Source organism: Panthera onca, chromosome A1 (genome assembly GCF_046562875.1).
Source record: "Panthera onca isolate mPanOnc1 chromosome A1, mPanOnc1 haplotype 2, whole genome shotgun sequence".
NCBI lineage: Eukaryota > Metazoa > Chordata > Mammalia > Carnivora > Felidae > Panthera > Panthera onca.
In genome coordinates this window covers 149,485,333-149,510,964 of record NC_138339.1, presented here as the reverse complement: position 1 = coordinate 149,510,964, position 25,632 = coordinate 149,485,333, and the positions used below count along the sequence as shown (strand labels likewise).

Sequence of the window (25,632 nt, the reverse complement as noted above, 5' to 3'; positions counted from 1 at the left end):
AATGCATGCTTTCAGGCAGTTCCAGGGGGAGCTCTTATCGTCACCCAACCTAAAGCCCCATTCTCAAAGCCACCCTAAATTCTACCAAATGGAGATTCCTCAGTATTAAGCAGCACACAGGCACGCACACACACACATGCACATTTGGAGTGTCCAGCAGCGGAGCCTCACCTCAGTATAAAATGGTAAATCAAATTGCTTTACCCTAGGGTGTGTGAAAGTTTTAGCTTTGTGTCATAGGCTTATTGTGCCCATTTTGGAGATAAGGAAATTAAGGCCAGAGGGGTGAAATGGCTCACAAGTTGCTAGAGTGTTAAGTGCTAGAGTATCTGGTCTCAGATGGCATAGGGCCAAGGGGTTAGAAGGGGCAGGTGGTTGTCCACGTTCCCCAAGGAAGGATCTAGAGGGGGGACCATGGGGGAAACTAAATTTCTGACCACCTCTGGACATTTTTACCTTGATTGTCCCAGAGACCTTTCAAAAGCCACATGCCCCACAGACACGTTGCCTTTCTCCCAAGTCTGCCCCTGGCCAACATGCCTACCTCAATGCAGGACATCTCCATGTCCATCCCTCACCTCCACAGCTGCCCCTTTGCCCCCTAGATCCTCGGGGGAGTGGGCAGCAATCCCAGGCCAAGTCTCATACTGGGGATGCCACCATTAAAGGCGAGCATTAGCTCCCTCATCCTTGCACAAAGCAACTGTCAAATGTAATGAGCTGACCACTGCATGGAGCTGCAGAAACATGCAATGGGGTCCCCGGTGAGGGGGGAGGGGCCTCAGCATGTACCTCTAGGGAGTGGGCACTAGATAAGGCCATGCAAAGAGCTCAGCTTCTGCCGCCAAGCAGCAGAATGGTTTTAGGCAGGAAAGCAACTTGTGTTCTAGAAAAATAATCTAACCACTGGGTAAGATCTGGACCAGTGGGAAGACACTGGTGTGGTGGGCCACACCAGACAGTGGAGGACTGGAGGGCTAGACAGCAGGGGACTGGAGGAGGGCAGACCTAAGATGTGGCTATCCAAGCAGAAGGCATCCACTGCTAGATGTCTGCATGCTGGAAGTGCAAAGCCCTCTGCCAGGGGGGCAGGGAGAGAAGAGGGACAGGCCAAGAGCTCCCAGCCACCCTGCCTTTGGTGCTGCCTCTGAGAATGGACAGACTTTATGACTAACGGGCTGTGGGGGGTGGGCAGAGTCAGGAATGCCTGACAGGTGACCGTCCCTAGGATGGCAAACCTAGTGGAAGGGAGAGCAATGCTTCTGGGCTGAAGGAAGGAAGATGGTCAGATCAGCTGAAGGCCTTTACATTTCATAAACTGCAGAAATGCAAATAATGCGATCCTGTATAGAGTAAGTGGTAACTTCCCATAATCCTGTCCCTCAGAGATCATCTCTGAGCAACAAGTTAACTTCTGTGCCTTAGTTTTCTCACCCGCGAAATGCCAAGAATAGTACCCACCTCAGTGGGGCGTTAGAGGGGTGTGGTGTGCATAGGCCTGGGCAGGCACACAGAAAAGTGTTAAATCCATGTTTGCTACTATTATCCTAAATAGTATGTATGGGGTAAGCAGAATTTGGGGATCAAAGCATGTGAATATTCTTTTATTATGATGAGTGCTTGTGTGCCCACATCCTTGCCAACACTGGGAATTCTCTATCCTTTAGACACTTGCTCATCTACAGCTGTGTGCCCTGTGGCTCCAGCTATCCTGCCCAGTGGTGAGTGTGGTTTGGTAGGAGGGCTGGGGGGTGCCCTGCCAGAGACATCTTGGAAGCAAGCCCCACCCCCAACCAGGGCTGGAGCTCAAGAGAGCTGCCAGGGAGAGTGGGGGAGCTCAAAGGTGGGCTCAGAGCCCTGCCATCACCAGAAGGCAGCACCCCAGGGAGCAAGGCCAAAAGTCTGAGGCTGACCTGTGACCTGGGACCCTTTTCTGTGGCCTCATTGACCCACATCAGTTCTGTCTCTGTGACAATCCAAGGTCAGCCATACTCTGGTCTTGCACTTCCCTCTGCCATGTGTGTTCTCCTGGAAGAAACTCCTACTCAGTCTACAAAGCCCATTTCAGCTCACCCCCTCCTACCAGCATGGCTTTCTCTGACACCCCCCACCACCACCACAACTGTGACATACAAAGCACTCAGCAGACAGTGACAGCCAAGGGCTCAGTGTGCATGAGCCAGCAACAGTTTGTCCTTGCTATGATTCTTATGTGGTATTGTTATTTGTGGTTCCCTGTAATCCTGGGAACAATTCTCATTTCTCAAGTAGGAAAACTGGGGCTTGGAAAGAGCAAGGGACTTACCCAAGGCCATACAGCCAGAGAGTGGCATTGTGGAGCACACAGCCAGGCTCAAGGGGCTCCAAGCACGTTCTGGGAACAGCCCCTCTCATCCCAGCCATCTCAGCCCTGTATGGTCAGGGAACTGTGGCCTCTTGACCCTACCCTTGACCTCTGGAGGCACAGAGGTTACCGGCCAGGTGTGGGGGGACTCTAGGACTGAACACCCCTGTGCCTTCTGGCCAAGAGTGAAAGAGAGAGACCTGGAGCAGGTCTCCCCAGATCTACTCAGCTCTAGGACAGATGCATAGAGACCCCAAACCCAGCCTCAACTGGCCAGCTGTCTCCCATGTTTCTCCCTCAGCTTGCCTCCAGTTTGCAGCCATAGCTGCCTCTGTCCTTCTGGACACAGCTGCTAAGGAATGTGTGGATCAGACTGGCATTACTGCCATATAATCTCCATCACCCACAGGGTGACCATGACAGTGTCTGCAGGAAGAAATTATCAAATGCAATAACCACTACCACTATATTCTGGCAGTGTGTGGGGGCACCCCTGAGCTCACAGACAATCCTGACATCATCCCCAGGTTGGCCATACTGGACTTGAGGACAGAGCCATGACCCCCAGGAGCTGCCTGATGATACAAATCCTCCCCATGTAGAGCATCAGGGCCAGGGTAAGGACAATGTGCTCAGCCTAGTGTCTTGGAGCAGGAGCAGTGATTCTCTAGCCACAGAGAGCAGGGAAGGACAAAGTGTACAACCTGAAGCAAGCAGGGAGGTGGGCAAGGACCTAGTAGATGCTGGCTGTGGCAGGAGCATTGGGAGGTGAAGCCAGCCAGGAGGGCAGGGCCTGTTAGGATGGGCATCACCCTGGAGGCCAGGCCAAGGGAATGCACAGCTCCAGAGGGCCTTGAGGGTCCAGTGCAGGTTTCCTCAGGTCACGACACCCCTCTGGGCTGAGGGACAGATTGGAGGCCAAAAAGGAGGCTGCTGGGGAGCAGGGAGGAGGAGAGGCCAGCACTCAGGTTAGTGGTGGGAGAGAAGGGGACCGAGAGATGTGAGGGCTAGGACTGGGCAGGGATGGGCCTGGACTTTTCCAGACCTGGGCTCCTGCACAGCTGTTAGCCTGCTGCTGCTATGGGGCTGGGAGACTCAGTTTCCTCATTGCTGACTAGATTCATGATTCTTCCCTTCCTCCCAGGCTGTGTGAGGATCAAATGAGACAGTGACTACAAGGTCATGGCCAGTGCCTAATGCACAGAATTTCCCACACCCCCGCCCCCTGCGACTCACCCCTCACCCAGGATCCCAGTGTGCTGCTCCCACAGCCGGCTGCCTGTGGCTGACTCCAGGGTCCCCACTGTCCAAGGCTGCTGACAGCACACAGAAGAGGAGGTGTGCACTCTGGCCTCCCTGACCTCGGCCCAGCGCCTGCCCTGACTGCTCTGTTGCAAGCTGGGGGGCCAGGGACGCCAGCCAGGGGAAGGAAGAAGCCAGTTCCTGGGCCAGGAACAGGAAGGCAGGGGGAGTGCAGCAGAGGCCAGGATGACAGCGCTTCCTGCTGCGGGAAGGGAAGGACAGTGGGGACAGACAACAACCAGGCAGGAAGGATGCATCTTCTTTGGGGTTGCAGGTGGGGGTTGGGCAGCATGGAGCCTCTGGACAAGGCAGTCATTGGACCAAATCTGCCTTAGCTACTGAGCATTCTGGGGTACACATGGTCACCAGGGAGCTTGGTCTTTAAAATTGGAAACATTTTCCAGAGGAATGACAGGGTCTGACATAGTTCCAACCTAAAGGAAAACCTGAGGTTTGTTTAGCCAGCCAGTCAGCCATCCACCTATCCTTCTATCCACCCATCCATCCATGCAACCACCCATCCTTGCTTCCTTCCTTCCATCCATCCATCCATTCATCCATCCTTGCTTCCTTCCATCCATCCACCCATTCTTTCATCTACCCATCCTTCTATCCATCTGTCCATCTATCCTTCTATTTATCCATCCCTCCTTCCACCCTTTCATCCATCACCCATCACCCATCCATCCATCCATCCACCCATCCTTCCATCTATCCATCCTTCTATCCACTATCTGTCCATTTATCTTCCTAACTAGCCATCCTCCCTTCCATCCTTTCATCCATCTTTCCATCCACCCATCCTTCCATTCATCAACCCTTCCATCCATCCATCCATCCATCCATCCATCCATCCATCTATCCATCTGTCCGTCCTTCTATCCATTTGTCTGTACATCTGTCCTTCCACATAGCCATACTTCCTTTCATCCATCCATTTACCCATCCTTCTTTCCATCTATTTGTACTTCTATTTATCCATCCATCCTTCTATTCATCTGTCTGTCCATCTGACAGTCCAGCTAGCCATCTTTTCTTTCATTCATCCATCCACCCATATTTCCATCCATTCACTCATTCATCCATCAGTCTATCCGGTCATCCATTTATTCATTCAACAAGTATTTATGGAATCTTGATTCTGTGCCAGATGCTGTGCTAGACATGGGGTGGGGTAGAAAAGGAAACTGTCCTGGTTCTTACCCCATTGAAATTTACTGTCTAGTAGAGGAAATGGAAAAATGTAACTTAAACAAATAAGTAAATAAGATAATTACAAGTTGTGACAAGAAGGATTAAGGAAGCAACCAGAAAGTTAAGATGAATATTAAAGGGGGATTTAGGTTTTAGAAGGGGTTAGAAGGTCATGGCTAAGCTAAGGCTTTAAGGTGAGAAGAAGCCAGCCTGTGCAGGGCATGTGAGAGGATGCAAATCAGGAGGAGTGTGTTCAAAGCCCCGGGACAGGAAGGAGCATGCACATTATGGAAGAGCCTGAAGGGCATGATGGCTGGAGAACACGAACACAAGGTGAGGGTGGCCCAAGAGGGAATGGAAAGGGATCAGGGGTCTAGCCATGGAGTTTGGATTTTCCTGAAAATGCAGGGGAAATCACTGAAGGGATTTAACCATGAGCATGATATGGCCCCTTTCTCTTCCCTATGTATCACTTACAACTATGTGGGGGACTGAAGGAGGGCAAGAATAGGCCCAGAAGCCCACTTTGGGGGAAAGTGCAGTTGGGCAGGCCCCAATGAGACAGCAGGGGCTGGCTCTGAGATGCTTTGGTGGTCGGTGATTGGCCAGGGTGAGGAGAAGCGTGTCCACAGCTGCTCCCGTATGGAGAGGTGGGAACTATCAAGGAGAAACCTTGGGCAGAGGTGAAGAGGGTGTGAGTCTGGAGTTCAGTATCAGAAATGTCGGACTTGGGGTGTCTGTAAGGTGGCTAAGTGCAGCAGCAGCTGGATACTTCAGGCTGGAGTTGAGAGAAGGACAGGAGGTAGAGACTCTGGAAGTATCCAGACACTTAGGGAAGAGACCTACAGAGAAGAGAGTGAGAGGGAGTACATGTGGTGCTGGGCAGAGGGGAAGGAGGAAGATAAGAGTACAGTGAGCTCACAGCAGGTGGCAGAAGAGGAGGCAGCCTTGCTCTCTGCCTGGAGCACCCACTGGTCCTATAACATGGAGGTCATGGGATGCCTTGACCAATGGCTCCCTGAAGCAGGGGGTTGGAGGAGAAGGAGATCTGCACCCCACAGGAAGGATGGATGAACTTGAGAGGAGAAGGCAGCAAGCAGAGCTTTTGCGGTGAAGGGGAATAGGAAAGGGGAAAGGGGACAGGCACAGGAAGCGAATAGAGGATCAAGGAATGGGTGGTGGCGGGTGGGGCGAGACTTGTTTATAGGATGGGAGATGGAGGTCTTGGCCTTGGGAGTGCGAGTGTCAGGGGGTTCCAGGGCCCAGGTAGGGGGTGTAGAGTTCGGATGGGGAAAGATGATCTCCATATGATGGTTTTACTTCATTAATGCTGAGAGTGAGGGAGGAAAGAACACCTTGAACTTCAGTCTGAGGGCTCATTTAGGATCCATCTACAGGAAAAGAAGGGGGTGGGGCAACAGCACAGGGCTCTGGCTTTGCACTGTGTGCTGAGCCACTGAGGGCCATGGTGGCACTGCAGGGATGCGGTGGAAGGTGAGAGGCAAGGAAAGGATCAGGATGATGGGCTGAAGGCCGCACTATGCCCAGTAGACAAGGGCAAGGCCAGGGAGGGGGTTGCCTATGGGGAGGGGTCCCTGGACTAGGAGTTTTCATGAGGCTGAAGGACTTAGCAGAGGTGGCATAATGGCACCTAGCAAGAGGAGATGGGGAGAGCAGGGCAAGGCAGGCACTTGGTAATGGTGTAGTTCTCATGAGGACCAGATCCAGGGTGTGCCCAGGAAGTGAGTGGCTGAGAGGAGGAGGAAGGACAGTAGGGATGAAGACCACAAAGGCCAGGACGCTGGTGAGTCATCCACGTGGATTCTGAAGTCATGGGGAATGGTGGGAGTTGTGGTTGCAGGAGCTGGAAAGCTAGGAGCAGAGAATGAAGGGAAGTCACCATGACGGCAGCTGATGACAGCTTTAGTGGGGAGTAGGTGGTACCATAAGAGAACAGAGGTGACCACAAGGAGCCCTTCATTGCCAGGTATGTGCAGTGGAGAGCAGTACTGCCCCAATGAGAGGGGTGGCTTCAGAAAGTCATATTTCAGTTAAGGCTGAGGATGGTGAGGTCTACAGCAAAGTCTGCTGAGCATGCAGAGCCTGGTGGAAGTGAGTGAAGACAGGGGCACTGGAGACAAAGGAGAGGCTTGCACAGATGATAAAAGGGTTGGCAAGGAAAATGGATGGCTTGTCTGTTCAGTACAGTGATATGGATGCTTCCTTTGGTGGTACGGTGCCCTCTATGGAGGAAGATCCTACAGGCCTCATTCCTCATCCATCAATCCACTCCAACATCCACCTTTCCACCCACAATCTACCCACCCATCGACTCATCTACCCCCCAATCCACTCATCTACTCCCATCTACCTATCCACCCATATCCACCCATCCACCCTCCATTCACCAACCCTCTCATCCATTCATCCTCCCACAGTCCACCCATCCATTCCACATCCACCCATCAACCCCCACCCATTCATCCACCCATCCACTCCTATCCACCCATCCACCCATCCACCCACAATCCACCCACCCATCTACCCATCTACCCCTCATCCATGCCCCATTCACCAATCCACCCTCCATCCATCAATCCACCCACCACTCATTCATCATTCCATCCATCCACCAACCATCTACCCACCATCAATCCATCCAACTATTCAGCCACCCATCCACCCTCCCACCTATCCACCCACACCCATCCATTTATTCACCTGATCATTCATCATCCATCTTACCATTCTTGAATCAATCCCCTCAATCTTCAGTGTACATCTCCTCTGAACTGAGCTTAGGAAGATCAATAAAATACAGCCTCTCTTCAGATGTGACCAGAAAACCACAAATCAGTCTGATAAACGTTCTAACAGCAGGAGCCCAGGAGGCAGAAGCTGCCTGAGTAATGATGATTGCCCCACCATAGGGAAGGGACATGTGAACTAGGCCCTGAAGAGGGGGCTCTGCAGAAGGGAAGGAAGTACAAATGTCCAGGGTGAAAAGACAGGTGAAAGCAAAGACTTCAGGATATGAAAAGCCCAGCCCTTTGCGACAACGGTGAGCACTCTGTGCCTCTCAGAGATGTGTCAGGGGATGAAGCTGGAGAGAAGGGCACTGGGCAGAAAGTCCTGGCATGCCCCTACTTTATCTTAGAAGCAAAAGCTTGCTGCCAAAGAAGCTGGGCTGACATCTGCCACAGCTCCTAGCCAGGGGTGCCAGGGGTGTGCCCTGGATGTGTACCCCAGAAAATGGGACCCTGGGGGTCCCAAGGCAATGCTGCAGGCCTCACCATAGGGCATGCGCAAGCCAGGGGCAGGTGAGTGCTGGCTGCCATACTTCTCCTCTGGTGCCCACACACCAGCCTCAGGCCTCACCCCTAACTGATCCACTGGGAGGGCCCATCCTTTCTTCCCTCACAGGTCCAAACCCAAGCCCACTGACCTCCCTCTACTGTAGCTCAGAGGCCAGCCATCTGCTTGGTGTGGCTTTATTCACTTTCCGCTACCTGGAAAATCCCATTTCTCCTTCAACACCCACCTCTCCTGGGATTTCTTCCTAGCCCCTAACCACCTGAGGGGAGCCTCCCTTCTGCAGGACACCCCCTTCCCACACCAGCCCTGGAGGTGTGCAATGGGGGCTGGTGTGCAGGGAGTGCTAACACTTGCCCTGGGGAGGGTGGAACTGGTGGCAGAGCCCACTGGTCTGAGTATCAGGAGGGGGCACACCTTCAGGCTAAGGAGGGACTTTGCAGTGGTCACAGTGGCCAGACGGGGAGTTGCTTTCTGAGAGCAATGGTGCAGTCCAACTGGAGGTCCTCAGTTTCCCTGTCAGTACAATGAGACTAGATGCTCAGTAAGGGCCTTCTGCCTCTGCCCCACTGTGGTGTGGTGCCTAGAAGGTTTTGGCCAACAGGAGGCACGGAAGGGAAGGGGAGAGCCAGGCTCTGGCTAGTGGCCTTCTTGTCCACATGAGGCTTAAATGAGATCTGAGTGTACAGAGTGTGCTGTCCTACACCCTAGGGTGGGTCGGGGGTCAAGGGTTCAGGGTGGTGTAGAGCCAACTATAGTGGGGGTCCTCTAGGATCCGCATCCCACAATAAGCTGCCAGGGCGGGACACCTGGTATCAGGGAGGTGGGCAGGGAAGGACAGAGGAGCTGGACCTGTGGGTCAGTAGTGAGCTGTGCCCCTCAGAAGGACAGGGACATGGGACACGGTGGGTTGGGGGGAGGGGGGACAGGACACAGCCCTGGGCCTCCAGCCACGCAGTCCTCTCTTCCTGTTGTCTCACGATGGTCCTGGCAGGATGCATCTGCCAGAGTTCCAGGTCCAGACCTCCCCCAAGGCCTGTTCCCACCCCTACCGGGATCTCACACACACACTCACACACGCCCATGGGCATGCACACATGGACATGTCAGACACACACATACACATCCACACACAAAGCCACACACACCACTTATACACCAGCCTCACAAACACGCAGATCCACGCCACACACACACACACACACACACACACACACACACACACCTATGGGCATGTGCACACATAAGCACATGCTGTCCTGCTGAAAGGAGAATGGGGGCAAGAAGCTGCATGAGCAGCAGAGCAGCAGGAGGGTTTTCAAAGCAGAGTTATTTGTGTGTTTGGGGTCAAGCCCTGTGGGAAGGATGGAGGAACGAGGCGAGGGGTGTCGGGGGATGCTGGGGCAGCCAGAGGGGGCTGCGAGGGTGGACAGAAGCAGATGGAGCCAAGGACACAGGAGGCGAACTCCATGGGACCTGGGAGAGGGTGAGGTCACGGGCAGAGTTTGCAGCAGGGGCAGTGGAGGCCCTTGGTTCTGGGCATTTGGGAAGGGTCTACACTGTGCATGTAAGGACCCCCTTACAAGCAGTGGCTGTGTGTCTGGGGTTTAGGAGGGAAAGCCCTTCATATAGTCATGTGGGGGTCACCATGCCAAGGTGACACACTCCAGGCCTTCCCCAATTTAGAGTAAGGCCGGTGGTCTCTCCCATCAACTTCATGTCGGCAGCCCAGCTTATGTGAGCTTATGGGGCCAGAGACTGGGATTCAGTCAGGTCACAGCTCACTGGGGGCTGGGCCCAGTCTGTTGCCAGGGACAAGGGCAAGGGGCAGCCTGAGGTAGAGATCCCTGGTTGTCTTGGGGCCTGGAAGGTGCTGCCCGGGGCCAAGAGCTGGGGCAGCCCTGCCGTAGAGAGGGGTATGCTCTTGTGGGCAGGGAAGGCCCATCAGTCCCAGACTGACATCACCATGTGAACTCATGATCCAGCACCATACTAACCCTGTCTCCCACCCCAGGTCTGGCAAGTGGCTACTCCATGACCCCTCCAACCCTAAACATCACGGAGGAGACATACATCATTGACTCCAGTGACAGCCTGTCCATCTCCTGCAGGTACTCATACCTCAGCCAAGGGATCAGGGGCCCGGGTCCCTCCTACAGAAGGCCAAGGCAGGAGATGGTAGAGGAGAACCTGGAAGGCAGTCCCTCCCAAGGGCAAAGGGACCTCAAGGCTTCGTGGGGCTCCCTGGTTGCCTGGGTGTCGGTTCCTGGAGGCATAGACCATCCCCTGCCCTGCAGACACGCTACACCTGCTCTCGCCACAGATCGATTACCCTGCATCCACCCTTGGGTCACTCCTCACTGACCCCAGGCCACTCCATGCCCCAAGTTACCCTGCATGGACCCCAGGTTCCCTACACCCACCCCCAGCCACCCTCCATTGGCTCCAGGCCCACCCACACAGACCTGAGACCTCCTATCCTCCCTGCAGCCCTAGGAATGACTTGCAGGCTTCTTTGCAAGCCAGCCTGCAATATGTGGGCCCAGGAGCCATGCAAAGGCCCCCAAGGGCCTCGAGGAGCACCCTGCCCCAGGCTGGGTCCATGGGCTGTTCCAACCTCTGGGTGAGACAAGCTATAGGCAAGGCTTGACTTCTGGGAAGGCTCCGCAGGGATTGTGCCCTAGAGTTGCAGCAGGAACCCCCTTGTCCTTTCATGTCCTCTGTCAGGGGGCAGCACCCCCTCGAGTGGGCCTGGCCAGGGGCTCACGAGACACCAGCCACGGGGGAGAAGGACGGTGAGGACACAGGGGTTGTTCGGGACTGCGAGGGCACGGACACCAGGCCCTACTGCAAGGTGCTGCTGCTGCCCGAGGCCCACGCCAACAACACGGGCAGCTACCGTTGCTACTACAAGTACATCAAAGCCCGCATAGAGGGTACCACCGCGGCCAGCACCTACGTGTTCGTGAGAGGTGAGGGCACCCAGAGCAGCCGGCCCCGCGGCTGCCCAGGAGGCATGGGCAGTGTGCTGGATCCTGGAGAGGCATCCAGCAGCTGCACCCCCAGCCCCAACCTGCACACCCTGTGGGCGCCACCCAGGGCCCCTTGCCTGGGTAGAAAACCCCTAAGCCCTGCCTTCCCCGCCCACAACCTGCCCCCTCTCCTCAGACTTGGAGCAGCCGTTCATCAACAAGCCAGACACGCTTCTAGTCAACAGGAAGGATTCCATGTGGGTGCCCTGCCTGGTATCCATCCCTGGCCTCAACGTCACGCTGCGATCGGTACAGCCCCCATCCCCAACCCCACCCCAGGATCTGGCCCTCCTGTCTCTGTCACTGGAAAAAGAGTTCCCCGGTCTGGCCAGGAGGAAGTGAGCTGACAGCCACCATGTCTCTGCAGCAAAACTCAGCACTGCGGCCTGATGGGCAGGAGGTGGTGTGGGACGACCGCCGGGGTATGCGGGTGCCCACACCACTGCTGCGCGACGCCCTGTACCTGCAGTGTGAGACCACCTGGGGTGGCCAGGCCTTCCTGTCCAACCCGTTCCTCGTGCACATCACAGGTAGGGGCTGCCCTGCTCTGCAGGCCCTCCTCCTGCCCCACCTGGGAACCCCTGCCCATGTCCTGGGGGGACCGCAGGAAGAGGATGGGGGGTCCCCCAATTCCTGCTAATGGGGCTATAGGTGCCACAGCTGGTCTCACCGGGCACCCTGTGCCCTACACCCTGTGTGTGCCATCCTGTGAAGGGTGGGGGGGTCACTGTGCATGTGTCCACCAGGCAACGAGCTCTATGACATCCAGCTGTTCCCCAAGAAGTCGCTGGAGCTGCTGGTTGGGGAGAAGCTGGTCCTGAACTGCACTGTGTGGGCCGAGTTCAACTCGGGTGTCACCTTTGACTGGGACTATCCAGGGAAGCAGGTGAAGCCAGCAGCCCGGCCAGGGTCATACTGGAACCATCCCCCGGAGTCCCCATTCACTGCCCACACTGTCCCCAGGAGTGTCCATCACTGCCCACCCCCACCTTGGCCTGGTGCACACTGGCCTCTGAATAGAGGGTCCTGCCCCAAGAGCCCCTGTCTGATAGCAAAGTTTTCCTACCCCAAGGAAAACTCTGGGTCTGGGTCCAAGGCTTCCAGAGTCCCTGCTAGGCTGGGGTATGTGCCTTTGGTGCTCAGTTCTGCCAGAACCCACCTGCTCTGACCCTGGGCTTCCCCTGGGCGTGGGCAGGCAGAGCGGGGTAAGTGGGTGCCAGAGCGGCGCTCCCAGCAGACTCACACAGAGCTCTCCAGCATCCTGACCATCCACAACGTCAGCCAGCATGACCTGGGCCCGTATGTGTGTGAGGCCAACAACGGCATCCAGCGATTCCGAGAGAGCACTGAGGTCATTGTGCATGGTATGGCGTGGGGCTGAGTCGGGTGTCAGTCATCAAGCCTGAGGAACAAGGGTCCATGTGCAGTGTGGGCGGAGGTCAGAGGTCAGGGTGCACCTGAGCAGTGTAGAGTCCAGCCAGAGGGAAGGGAGGGTAATGAGTGGACCCCAGAGGGCAGGGCGAGCCCCAGTCTGCAGGCATCTGTCCTCTGGGGGGTGCCAGACCACAGCTGGGAGTCCCTGGGCAGGGCTGGGTCAGTGACTCCAGGCTCCGGCTTTACACTGATGCCTCCCATCTGGCAGAAAAGCCCTTCATCAGCGTCGAGTGGCTCAAGGGTCCTGTCCTGGAGGCCACCGCAGGAGATGAGTTGGTGAAGCTGCCTGTGAAGCTAGCAGCGTACCCCCCGCCGGAGTTCCAATGGTACCAGCCCTGGTCCCTGCCTCTTGCTACCCACCAGGTCCAACAAGGCGGGAAGGGCAGCATCCTCCCCATCAAGGGTCTGTGCCCTGAGACCCCTATGGGGACTCTCCTCTGAAGACACTCTAAGGAACATGCACCTAAGACAATATTTAAGCCAGAGGGAAAGTTATCTCTGGTTGCTTCTAAGCTACGAAAGCTTGCAAACACCAGCCTCCTGTTATCAGTGGGTGTGGTGGGCACAATGTAGGGCTTTATCCAACTGATTCCTGCAACTGCTCAGTGTCCCTGAGGGCCCTACCAGCTGAAGGATGTCACAGAGCTTGGGCCTGCCCTACAGCAGTGGCTTTGGGTTTCTTAGGCCTCCCTCTGAACAGGTTACCACCGCCAGGACCCTCCTATCCATGAGTTCAGAGATGCCACACAGTTTCCACAGACTGTTGTAGGGCCAGGCTCTGGGCTGGGCCTGAGCTGTGTGGCAGAAAGCAAGAGTTTCCAGGAGGCCCACAGACTCCAGAGCCCCAGCTCTGGTCTGTGACCCGAGAAGGCCTCCCCTTCAGGATGTATTAAGGGTCAGTGAGGGGGAGGGTCCCTCAGTGGTGGCTCCGCCCTTGCTATGTGCTCCCAGAGAGCTCCCTAGGAGCTCAGGTTGGCACAGCATTCCCCACACACACACACCCTTGGGTCATCTGAGAAATCAGTGCAGTCCAACCCTGGGATGTCACACTCTAGCCTGACCCCCATTGTACACATGGAAACAGAGGTGGGGGAAGGGGAAGGGCATTCCTACCTGATCACTAAGCCTCCTGGGAGAACTCTGCTTCATCCTTTCCCAGCTGGCCAGAGAAACCCTGCCCTTCCCAGACCAGGGCACCTCCCTCCAGGCAGGATGACCTTTTATGAAAGCCTGGAGCTGGGCAAGCAGGGGCCCCAGACATTCTCACTGGGATGTCACTGTGCTGGCTGTCCCAGGCTGGAAGCAGGCTTCTCCTGGGAGGGCCTCAGGATGCTGTGGGCCTGGGCCTTGTATAACCCTACCTCTAAGGCCATAGGCTTTGTGGTCCATTAGCAGTACCTGGTAGAAGGCACTGATGCAGCCTGGAGCCTCCCTTACATATCAGCCTCCTGGAGATACCTGGGGCTCTGTCCCCTGCTCTCCAAGGCCAGCAAGACTGACCCATCCAGGGTCTGGCCCAGACCTGAGGCTCAGGCAGCTGGCTGCCTCTCATCATTCCCACTACATCTAGTTTTTCTCCTCTCACCTGGCCAACACCTGCCTCCAAGAAGTGCTCAGCTGGGCCCATTGTCCATTGAGACACCTGCCCCCAGGCACAGTAGCCACCACAGCCCCACAAGGGTCTACTCTTCTAGGCTGTCATGTGATGGCCATGAGTAAGTGAATGGATAGAGATCTAGTGGACAGACAGGCTGGCCCTCAGCTCCTGAAGCACCCTTTGTGTCCAGCACAGTGCTGACACCACAGGCTATAACTCAGTTCAACCTCATGACCCCTGCAAAAAAGTGCATTTTGTTTCCCCGGTTTTCAGATGATGACATTGGGGGCTTGGGGCCATGAAGGGGGTTGCCGAAGATCACAGACGCAGCAGGAGGCAGACTCAGAATTTTGCACCAGAGCCTGGCAGGCCACATGGCCTCAGGTCTGCCCTGCCCTGTCCTGCTGTGTGACCCTGGATGACTCATGCTCCTCCCCTACGTCCCCCCTCACTGTTGGTCTCTGACCAAGGGTGTGCCTCTCCCACACCACTCTGGCTGAATACCAGGGGAAGGCACCTGTGTGAGGGAGGACCATTTCCAGGTAGAGTCTGGGTTGCAGAGGCAGCTGCCAGCAGCACTCCCAGGTCAGGCCTGGGGAGGAACCACATCTATCTGCATATACACTGAACACCGATGTATATTTCTCTAAGTGTAGGGACATAGCAGTAAAGGGGACAGTGTGAGGAGAAGCAGGCAGGAAGAAGCAGGGCAGAGGGCAGGAGCTGGTTCATAGGACAGTAGGCAAAGTTTTCTCTAATGAGTAAGTATTTGAATGTAGGAGAGAGGGAGCCATACAGGTGTCTAGGGGACCGAGCATCCAAGCAAGGAGAGGGACAGCAAATACAAAGGCCCCAAGTGGGAGTGTGGGGGCAGCAAGAAGACCCAGCATGTGAAAAGCTCCAGGAAGGGCAGAGCTGGGGTCAGAGAGTGAGGCAGAGCCCCCATGCAGTAAGGGTCTGGTCTGTGCTACTGGAGGACTGACTTCCGGTCCTTCCCAGTACATACCATTGAAGTCTGTGAGAGACAGTGTGGCGTGGAGACCATCCCCATAGCCTCCAGGTCATCTGCTCTCCATGCAGAGTCAGCAGCTGCCCCAGCCTGAAGCCCTGCCGCCCTTCCCAGCAGCCTCCTGGTCTGGTCCAGGAGGGGTCTCTCACTCCAGCCTGGCCTGTCAGGACTCTGGCACCAGCCTCTTCCTGCCTCCCCTGACAGTCTACTGCAGTTATCCTGTAGGGGCCTGGCTGTGGCAGGGAAGGGATGCTAGGACAGGGCAGGCGTTGGTGCACGTGAGCCCCTGAACTCCCTTCTCGGGCCAGGTACAAGGACAGAAAGTCAGTGTCCGGGCGCCATAGTCCGCATGCCCTGGTGCTCAAGGAGGTGACGGAGGCCAGTGCAGGCATCTACACCCTCGCCCTGTGGAACTCTGCGGCCGGCCTGTGGCGCAACATCAGCCTGGAGCTGGTGGTGAACGGTACAGGGGCGACACGGGAGAAGGGACGGTGCAGGGTGGGCTTCCTAGAACAAGACGGGGGACTCTGCTGTTCCTGGGTGGACTCTACAGGAAGGGGCACATCTTGAGTAGAGAATGGTGGGCACGGCAGGGGCCTGCTGACTAGCTGTCTGCTTGTGTCCCCAGTGCCCCCCCACATCCACGAGAAGGAGGCCTCCTCCCCCAGCACCTACTCCCGCCACAGCCGCCAGGCCCTCACCTGCACTGCCTATGGGGTGCCCCCTCCTCTCAGCGTCCAGTGGCACTGGAGGCCATGGACCCCCTGCAAGACCTTCACCCAGCGCAGCCTGTGAGTGTGGCTCCAGCCTGTCCTTCCCTGTTTCCCAGCCCCATCCTCAACCTGGGCTGGGTACCCCTCTCGCTGCCCGCACTCCTCCCCAGAGTCCTGCTCTAAACTCGAACCCTACCGCCATTCCCTGACCTTACCTCACCTGAGCAAGGCTCAGAGCCTCCCTAGTATCCATCAGGCTGGGCTGCACATGGGATGGTGCAGCTGCCACCCACCGCCTTGAAATGAAAGCCCCCAAGACACATAACTGCATCATCCAGGAGGACAAAGGGAACTGGGCACCAAGTGGGCAGACGTGAGCTAGTTTTATGAGACTTGTATTGAGCACTGGGGCACACCAATCATGCCCAGTTAACTTTTCCTGAGCAGTGTTCACGATGACCCCTTATAGAGGAAGAAACTGAGGATCAGAGAAGGGCCCTGAATTTCCCAAGGTCACGGCTGTAAGCAGCAGAGCCTGCCCGCCCGACTGAGGAGCCATGCGCCCCTACACAGAGCTGGGTACCAGCAGGACAGACAGACCAAGGAGTTTGCTGAGAGCAGGGACAAATTGGACAAGCAGGGGATGGGAGAAGAGGGTGCCAAGGTAGCCAGCGGTCTGGAAGGCACTAGGGAGCAGTGAAGGGCATGGAGTAGGGGGGCTCACAGGTCACATTTGCCATTGAGCAAGAGATCCTTGTGGGCAGGGTGGAAGGCCACAGGCTGGGGAAGGATGGAGGCTGGGAACCCAAGGAAGTGACAGAGAAGCCGCACCAGGAGAGGGGCTATAGCGACAGGACCATCAATGGTGGAGGCTCGGTAGGGGTGGCCTGCTGCATCCAAGGCTCATAAGAGATTCCTCTAGACCACAAGGCCCTTCCAAGTTTGCTTCCCTCTGATGCTTCTACCTTTTTGCTCTAGGCCAACTGACAGAACCCTAGGTTCCCACTCTGCTCTGCTGGGGGTAGACAAGAGCCTCCCTTGGGACCCCAGACCCATATCCCAACAAGGGACCAAAGGTGCTGGGGTCACACCCAGCCCAGGAAGGGGCCACAGCTCTGGAAGGAGGAGGGGGCTTCCTAGAACAAAAGTGTTGACTCTGCTGCCCCTGGGAGATCTAGGAATGGGATGCCGAAGGGACACATCTTGAGTAGGGGATGGTGGGCACAGAAGGATAGAGGGGGCCATGAGGCCACAGGTATGTGCTGCTCCACAGGCAGCAGGCCTTGGCCTTTGGGGAAGGCTGTGTCTGGCAGCCTTCACAGGATAGGTTGTTAGGGGACCATAAGCATAAAGAGTGGAAGATAGTGTTCCAGAAACAAAGCCCCAATCCCCACACGTGTGAGCAGATGACTCTGAGTATGACAAAGTCTCGACCCCCACCCTCTGTGGGGCCTTCCCTGCCCATATCCTGACCTGACCTGGCCCCCTCTTGCTCCCAGCAGCCGGCGGCAGCAGAGAGACCACATGCCACAGTGCCATGACTGGAGAGAGGTGACCACACAGGATGCGGTGAACCCCATTGAAAGTCTGGACACCTGGACCGAATTTGTAGAGGGGAAGAATAAGGTATGCGTCAGCTGTGCCACTGATAGGGGAGGAGAAGGCAGGCAGAGAGGAGCCCTCTCCTGGCCTCCTCCATTTCCCCTAGGCCTGCTGAGCTCTGACAGTTGGTGGTCTTTCAGCAGTGTCTCTGGGCTTCAGCTCCCCTTCCTGCACGTGGATGGGGGGTGGGACCTCCAGCTGCTTCCTAGACAGAGAAGCTTAGATTCAAGGCAGCCCATCCAGGCTCTGGGCCCCAGCCACCCACAGGCTCCAGAGCTAGGAGGGTTATGCCTGGGGCTAGCTAGGTCTCCACCGAAGGCAACTGAGCCTCTGGCCCAGCCTGGGGGCAATGCCTAGAAGAGGCAGGGGGGGGGGGGTGGGTGGGGGGGAAGGGACTGAACAAAGGCACCCACTTCCTACGGTCACTTCCTGTTTTCCTACACACCTCCAGAGCCTCTTCCTGTTCCAGGCCTGGCCAGGAAGTGCCCAGCTTGGAATGGGGGGTGGTGGTGTTTGGATGGCAGGCAGGGCCTATTGCCCTCTCCTCCCCCAGCCTCCAAGCTTCCTATTCCCCAGGCCAGAGTCCTTCAGGCCAGTCCTATTCCAGACCTGGGACCCATTCCCTCCCCTTGCCACCATCCAGGGCCCAGAGAGAAGTGCTGTGAGCAGCCCTGGGGTGAATGTGACACATCGCAAGGGTCCCACACAGTGACCAGCTGCTGGCCTTGCTCCACACCATGAATCCTAGCCCTGGCTTGGACCGCCCCAGTGCTAGACTGAGTCTGTCCCCTCCTCCTCAACATGGCCACAGCCTCAGCCTATCCACACCCAGAGTCTCTGTAGCCCTGCCTAATGCTGCCCTCTGACCTTAGCCACAGCTGATGCTGTTCATAGCTTCGTCCTTGACTTTTCCAGAGAGCCACTTCTGCTGTGCAAAGGCTTCACCTTCTGCTCCCCACCTGGTCCTGTCTCTGAGCTTGGTCCCCTCCAGCTCCAGGCCTCAGTGATCCCCACTACTCTGCTGGGCACAGCTGCCCTCTTGCAGAAAGGGAGGAAGGTCAGGGTGGGATGAACTTGGGCAGGAAATGCTTGTGTTCTGCTTAGACGGTGAGCAAGCTGGTGATCCAGGATGCCAACGTGTCTGCCATGTACAAGTGCATGGTCTTCAACAAAGTGGGCCAGGACGAGCGGCTCATCTACTTCTACGTGACCAGTGAGTGACTTGCACAGGTCTGGGTGGAGTCAGGAACCAGCGGGCACAGGAGGAAGGAGACAAGGCCTGGAAGAGGATAAGGAACCCAAGTTGGGCCCATTGAGTTTCTGATGATGTCAGGCACCCAGGAGAGACATCAGGGGCCCAGTGGGCCCCTGGGTCTGGGTGGGAGGGATAGATTTGGAGGTCATCAGCATATGAACTGGGGTGCCGGTCCACTGGGATGGAGTGGCACCCTTTGCCCCCAGCCCTGGAGACACCTCCCCACTGGTGCTCCTCCCACCCCCTTCCCACACCACAGCTGGCTCACATGTACATGTTTCCTGGGGGAAAAAGGTCTGTAGTTTCCTCAGATTTTCAGATGTTTTAGTGCCCCCAATTATGCTCAGAAGCCTATTAAAGGACAGTCACTGTGCCCAGGCATGTAGATAAGGGCACCTCGAAGAGAGATGGGGCCAGAGAGGACACCCTCCCCCAGGGAGGGAGGGGGGAGAGGAGCCCACAGGAGCCGGACAAGGAGTGTGACCAAGGGACAAAAGGAAATCAGGAGCGAGGCATCGCCACAAGCTAATGAAACAATGAGATTGTTTCAAGGAGGGGATAGTGGTGGAGTGTGATCAGCAGCGAGGGAGGATGGGACAGGACGGCACCAAGTGTGCAGACAAGGACCCCACTGATGGTCCAGGCTCCCAGGAGCAGTAGGGACAGCAGCGGGGCTGGGGTTTATCCAATAGAGAGCTAGAAGGATGACAGGCAGGAAATGGTGGGGCTGACTTCAGGGAGCCAGTCCCACTGGTCAGTGTTGGGGAGAAGGGGGCTCTCCCTGGTGGTGCACCCGGCCCAAATGCACGTGATGCACCCTCTTGATCGAGAGCTGAGTCCAAAGAGAGCTGGGAAAGGGAGAGCGAGCACCGGGACAGGCAGGTAGGTGCGCCAACTCTGGGTGCAGTGTCACAGAGGTTCCTCCTCCCTCCCCAGACATCCCTGACGGTTTCAGCATAGTATCCGAGCCATCCGAAGAACCCCTAGAGGGCCAAGACGTGCGCCTGAGCTGCCGGGCGGACAACTACACCTACGAGCATCTGCGTTGGTACCGCCTCAACCTGTCCACGCTGCACGATGCGCACGGGAACCCACTGCTGCTCGACTGCAAGAACGTGCACCTCTTCGCTACGCCGCTGGCAGCCAGCCTGGAGGAGGCGGAGCCAGGGGCGCGCCACGCCACACTCAGCCTGACCATCCCCCGCGTGGCTCCAGAGCACGAAGGCGACTACGTATGCGAGGTGCAGGACCGTCGCAGCCACGACAAGCACTGCCACAAGAAGTACCTGTCAGTGCAGGGTGAGGCGGGCAGGGCTGCAGGAGAGGGCTGGCGGTGTTTCCCCAAGAGCCTTTCTCCCCTCCCAGAACGCGCCTGAGCCGCCACTGAGGTTCCTCCTCCCCACCCCACCCCCCTGCTGTGGAGGTCCACAGCCCTCCCACTCTGTGCTCAAACCCGATCCTTCCTTGAGCTTCGCACAATCCGTCCCCACTCTCTGCTCCCAGCCCTGCGAGACCCTTTCCCGGAATGCCCTGAGGCTTTCTGCAGCGCTACTTAGCTCGCTCTCGACCCCCACCCTCAGCCCTGGAAGCCCCGCGGCTCACACAGAACTTGACCGATCTCCTGGTGAATGTGAGCGACTCTCTGGAGATGCGGTGCCCCGTGGCAGGGGCGCACGTGCCCAGCATCTTGTGGTACAAAGACGAGAGGCTACTGGAGGAAGAGTCCGGTAGGTGGTGGATCCAGGCGAAGGGCTGGGTGCAGAGAGAGGCTATCCAGGTCAAGGGCCCAGACCCAAAATGAACTCGAACCTCCACCCCACCCCATACAGGAATCTACCTGGCAGACTCCAACCAGAAACTGAGCATACAGCGCGTGCGTGAGGAAGACGCGGGACGCTATCTGTGCAGCGTGTGCAACGCCAAGGGCTGCGTCAATTCCTCCGCCAGCGTGGCCGTGGAAGGTCCAACCTCCCCATTGCACCCTCCCGCCCACCTGCCACCCGCACTTGACGCCTTCTCATAGTCACCTCCCTCAAGTCGTGCCCGCCAGACAGGGCGCTTCTCGCAGGGTGCATCCCCCTCCCAAAACACACACACAGAGTAGCCCCTTTCTGCCCACTCAGGCTCCGAAGATAAAGGCAGCATGGAGATCGTGATCCTTGTCGGCACCGGGGTCATCGCTGTCTTCTTCTGGGTCCTCCTCCTCCTCATCTTCTGTAACATGAGGAGGGTGAGCGTTTCTCCCCCAACTGAGCCTCTCCACCGCTCCTTGTGGGGTCTCTCTACACCATGCACCTCGTGTAAGATAAGAAATAAAATCCTCATCCGTCCTGGCTCACCTGGAAGCCTCACCTCCTAGGAAGCCTCTCAGACCCCTCCATGCTGGGCTCTTACACCACCAGAGGTTGTCAGTCTGTCCCCTCCTTGCCTGAGAGTCCCAAAGGAGATCCCATCTGTCCTGGGGAAAGTTTTACCCAAGACCGTGGTGTGGCCAAATCAGTGAGTCGTCCCCACCCCCACCCCAGCCAGCCCATGCAGACATCAAGACAGGCTACCTGTCCATCATCATGGACCCCGGGGAGGTGCCTCTGGAGGAGCAGTGTGAATACCTGTCCTATGATGCCAGCCAATGGGAGTTCCCCCGGGAGCGGCTGCACCTCGGTGAGGCGATCGCCCAGCCTGCCCCACCCACCCTATCCTGCCTGCACAGATGGGCTTCAGCCTCTGAAGTGCTGAAATCCCTCCATTCTCAGGCCAGAAAGTCATGCCTGGCCCCCACCTGGCCCAACCTGCCCATCTGGGCGTGCATCCCAAGAACTTTGGCCAGGGCTCTCAGTTCTCAGGCCCCCCGGGGTCACTTCCTGCAGCTCTGAGCTGGGTGGGCCCATCGCACCTGCTGGGAGAGGATGCAGGGCCTTCCTGTCAGCTTCTCCTCTCCCTCTCTTCCCGCTCCTGGTCTCAGTGCTCTTCCTGTTTGGCAGAGAGGCGCCCTCTCCTCCCCCTCCTGGGCCTTCCTTCCTGGCCCCTCACAAGGGTTGCCCCTGCTGCCCATCCTTCTTCACCCTCGCCCTCATACAGCTCACCTGGAGCCGGCTCCCTGCCCCCACAGGGAGAGTTCTCGGCCATGGGGCCTTCGGGAAGGTGGTGGAAGCCTCGGCTTTTGGAATCAACAAGGGCAGCAGCTGTGACACTGTGGCAGTGAAAATGCTGAAAGGTGTGGAGTCTGCGGGTCAGGAGGTGGTGGGAACGGTGAGGGGCAGCAGCTCTGGGTGGGCTGGCAGAGCTGTGGTGCAGAAGGGGAAACTGAGGTTCAGAGCCAGAGCCTGACCCAGGGTTCTTCATGGAGGCCTGAGGCTTGGATCCGAGTCATGCTTCCCAATCCCACCCGAAACTCCAGCCTCAAAGAGGCGAGCAGGACCAGCTGGGGACTCTACGCCCTCACGCGCGAGAGCTCTAGCTGCACTTTAGCTAAGCCGGTGGTGGGGAAGAGGGACGCGCACGGACTAGAGGCCGGGTCCGGGGAGGGAGGCGGCAGGCCGGACACCCCGCGAAGCCCCCATATCCCCTCCAGAGGGCGCCACAGCTAGCGAGCACCGAGCCTTGATGTCGGAGCTCAAGATCCTAATCCACATTGGCAACCACCTCAACGTGGTCAACCTCCTGGGGGCGTGCACCAAGCCCAATGGTGAGGAGCTCGTGCCCCACCCCTCCCCTTCCCCTGAGAGGAGGGGCCTGCTGGGCTTGGTATGGGCGGGGCCGGTCCGGGGCGGGGCAGGAGGACTGAGGAGTGGGGCATTGCTGTGGTGCCAGCCCTCTACCTTGCCGTTGGTCCCCGAGCGCCGCGCTCTCGCCCTGCTCTAGGCCCCCTCATGGTTATCGTGGAGTTCTGCAAGTACGGCAATCTCTCCAACTTCTTGCGTGCCAAGCGGGAGGCCTTCAACCCCTATGCTGTAAGTGGGCGCCCTACCAGTGGCCCGAGCTCTGCCGGGGACCCGGAGGATGCCAAGGTGGGCTAGAAGGTGGGGGAGCGCCACTGCCGCGGGTGGCGGAGCCCCCCCTGAGACCCACTTTGTTCATACCTAGGAGAAGTCCCCTGAGCAGCGAAGGCGCTTCCGCGCCATGGTGGAAGGCGCCAAGGCTGACCGGAGGCCAGGAAGCAGCGACAGGGCCCTCCTCTCCAGGCTCCTGATGGGCAAGGGCGGGGCAGGACGGGCCCCTCCGGTCCAAGAACGTAAGAGCCTGGCTTCCCCTTGCCCAGAGAAGTCTGGCTGGCATGATGATACCCATGATCAGGGGACTGTGAGACAAACTGGCCTCACTTGGGCCCTCCTGAAGGGGCTTACATGGGAGAGTGTGTAATGGGCTTTTCCTTTGGAAGGGAAGACACCACAGGGGCAGTTTCCAGAGACTTGACATTTGATTCGTGCATCATTGGATGTACAGACATTTGCCTTCCAGACAAGGGTGGGAACAAACAGGAAGAAGTAGCAGGTGCAAAGGCCTGTGATGCAACAACATTCACTGCTCTGGGAGTAGATAGTGGGTGTCACAGAGAAAGTGGATGCTGAGGGGCAGGAGAAGGGGCCCACACGCCAGTGAGCTAGTGCCAGGGGCTTCAGGGGCCCAACCAGGAGGATACGCCAGGGTTGGTGAACAAATGCTCCCTTTGGGGAGGGGTGGAAGATAGGAGTTGTGGAAGGGGCCCCTCATGAGCCCGCCTCACTCCATTGTGCAGCCCGGGACCTGTGGCTGAGCCCGCTGACCATGGAAGACCTTGTCTGCTACAGCTTCCAGGTGGCCCGAGGGATGGAGTTCCTCGCTTCACGCAAGGTGACTGTCCCAGCAGGCCCCTCAGAAGGGAGAAAGGTGCAGACCTACCAGCACACCAAGACACACACTGTCCTAGCTCACCTCACAGTGATGCTATGGTTAGGGGATGTTTCTCCCACTTTGCAGAGGAGGAAACTGACACCAGAGTGTGACAGTGATTTCCCAAGATCTCTAGCTATCAGCAGTGGAACTGGATGTGGAATCTGTCCCACTCCACAGCCTCTTCTGCTGCCCCCAAAGTTCCATGAGCCCCTGGAGAGTGTCAGGGGAGCAAGAAATCTATCCCCAAGGGGTACCTGAATGGTTCAGCTGGTTAAGCATCTGACTTCAGCTCAGATCATGATCTCATGGTTTGTGGGTTCGAGCCCCACATCAGGCTCTGCACTGGCAAGGAAGCTGCTTGGGATTCTTGCTCTCTCCTCTCTCTCTGTCCCATCCCTCTCTCTCTCTCCCTTCTCTCTCTCTCAAGATAAATAAATAAAATTTGAAAGATTAAAAAAAAAGAAAGAGCAGGACTTGGGCATGGGTGGGCCCCGGGGACCTGTGCTGACCACCCCCCCCTCACACCTCCTCGTGCCCCTAGTGTATTCACAGAGACCTGGCTGCTCGGAACATCTTGCTGTCAGAAAGTGATGTGGTGAAGATCTGTGACTTTGGCCTGGCCCGCGACATCTACAAAGACCCTGACTACGTGCGCAAGGGCAGCGTGAGTGCAGGCCACAGAGGGAGGGCAGACGATGGGGGCATGGAGCTCCCATCCAGGAGCCAGGTGGGGGACTCACAGCCATCTACATGGCAGGCCTGAGAGCCTATAGGGACCTTAGAGGCCCCACCAGGGCACGTGGGGAGGGGAGTAGAGACAGGAGCTGAAGAGCAGGGACCGTGGTGTTCCAACTAGAGCTTGTGTTTGGCCCCATGTCCTTGTCCAGTAGGTGGACACTGACTGACTCCACATGCTTGCCCTGCAGAGGTGGACCCTGAATGGTGCAGGGTGGTCACAGAAAAGTTTGTGTGTGCTGGGTGCAGTGTGTGTCTCATTGGTGGCACTCAGAGGCAGCCAGGCAGGCACTAATTTAGGGGTTTGTCCCCCGGAGGAGAAAGGAAGATGCTTGGAGAGGGAGCAGTGGGCGAGATGGGTCTAGGCTGTGATGGGCCACCCTGATAGCATAGCCACCATGCAGAAAGCTTTTGCCCTTCATTCTCACTCACGGGTGAGTAGAGGGGGCTGGAGGGGAGAGTCCAGTGTGCCTTCCAGAAGCCCCCTCTGCAGGCCGTGAGGAAAGGGGAGCAGAGGTGCTGAGGTGGAGGCAGAGGTCAGTCAGAAGGAGCTGTGGCCCTCAGGGCTCCCAGGTAGAGGCCACAAGAGGTTAGAGAGACAGATGATGGGGAAGGCACATCAGGAGCTACAAGAGGAGTGGTCAGGGGTGATGCCAGGCGTCCAGTGGCTACCCAGTGATCAGATGAGGAGATGAGGTGGGGATGGTGAGGGGGTGCAGGGTCCCGGTTCCGCTAGAGGCTGGGTCTGGGGTCCAGAGGAGGAGGGGTTCCAAGTGCCCCCCTAAGAGTGCTCAGGGGCAGAAAGGGGCCCAGACAGACCTGGGAGAACAGCAGCAGGGCAGAAGACTTCAAGGAAGACACTAGGCACCTATAGGGTGTGAGAGTCTTCTGAACACAGAAGGGGTGGGAAGGGCCAAAGGCCTTTCTTGGGGTGTGGCTCCAGAGTTCTGGGGAGACTGGGGGTGAGAGAGGGGCTGCCCAAGTGTTTGGCTTTCTCCCTCTCTTCCCTCCCTCCATGGGGACAAGCTTCCTCCCGCCTCCCCCAGGCCCGGCTGCCTCTGAAGTGGATGGCCCCTGAAAGCATCTTTGACAAAGTGTACACCACGCAGAGTGACGTGTGGTCCTTTGGGGTGCTGCTCTGGGAGATCTTCTCCTTGGGTAAGTGCACGGCAGGGTGTGGGGGAGGGGAGAGGCAGGATGGTAGGCTCCAGGTCACAGCACCCTAGCCCTT

At 57.3% G+C, this 25,632-nt stretch overlaps 1 protein-coding gene across 2 annotated transcripts in view; it reads left to right on the top strand.

Moving 5' to 3' along the window:
* The window catches only part of FLT4 (fms related receptor tyrosine kinase 4), a 43,047-nt gene that overhangs the window by 4,789 nt on the left and 12,626 nt on the right, over nucleotides 1–25,632 (top strand). For both annotated transcript variants that reach the window (XM_060636445.3, XM_060636444.3), the window contains exons 2-24: nucleotides 10,167–10,263; nucleotides 10,880–11,124; nucleotides 11,321–11,433; nucleotides 11,552–11,714; nucleotides 11,931–12,070; nucleotides 12,380–12,548; nucleotides 12,827–12,944; nucleotides 15,533–15,687; nucleotides 15,853–16,015; nucleotides 17,437–17,563; nucleotides 18,644–18,752; nucleotides 19,731–20,093; nucleotides 20,375–20,521; nucleotides 20,624–20,755; nucleotides 20,918–21,024; nucleotides 21,320–21,455; nucleotides 21,904–22,008; nucleotides 22,366–22,479; nucleotides 22,656–22,744; nucleotides 22,878–23,025; nucleotides 23,530–23,624; nucleotides 24,208–24,330; nucleotides 25,448–25,559. In XM_060636445.3, the coding sequence (XP_060492428.1) occupies nucleotides 10,167–10,263; nucleotides 10,880–11,124; nucleotides 11,321–11,433; nucleotides 11,552–11,714; nucleotides 11,931–12,070; nucleotides 12,380–12,548; nucleotides 12,827–12,944; nucleotides 15,533–15,687; nucleotides 15,853–16,015; nucleotides 17,437–17,563; nucleotides 18,644–18,752; nucleotides 19,731–20,093; nucleotides 20,375–20,521; nucleotides 20,624–20,755; nucleotides 20,918–21,024; nucleotides 21,320–21,455; nucleotides 21,904–22,008; nucleotides 22,366–22,479; nucleotides 22,656–22,744; nucleotides 22,878–23,025; nucleotides 23,530–23,624; nucleotides 24,208–24,330; nucleotides 25,448–25,559 (3,270 nt within the window). The remainder of the gene's footprint in view (nucleotides 1–10,166; nucleotides 10,264–10,879; nucleotides 11,125–11,320; nucleotides 11,434–11,551; nucleotides 11,715–11,930; nucleotides 12,071–12,379; nucleotides 12,549–12,826; nucleotides 12,945–15,532; nucleotides 15,688–15,852; nucleotides 16,016–17,436; nucleotides 17,564–18,643; nucleotides 18,753–19,730; nucleotides 20,094–20,374; nucleotides 20,522–20,623; nucleotides 20,756–20,917; nucleotides 21,025–21,319; nucleotides 21,456–21,903; nucleotides 22,009–22,365; nucleotides 22,480–22,655; nucleotides 22,745–22,877; nucleotides 23,026–23,529; nucleotides 23,625–24,207; nucleotides 24,331–25,447; nucleotides 25,560–25,632) is intronic.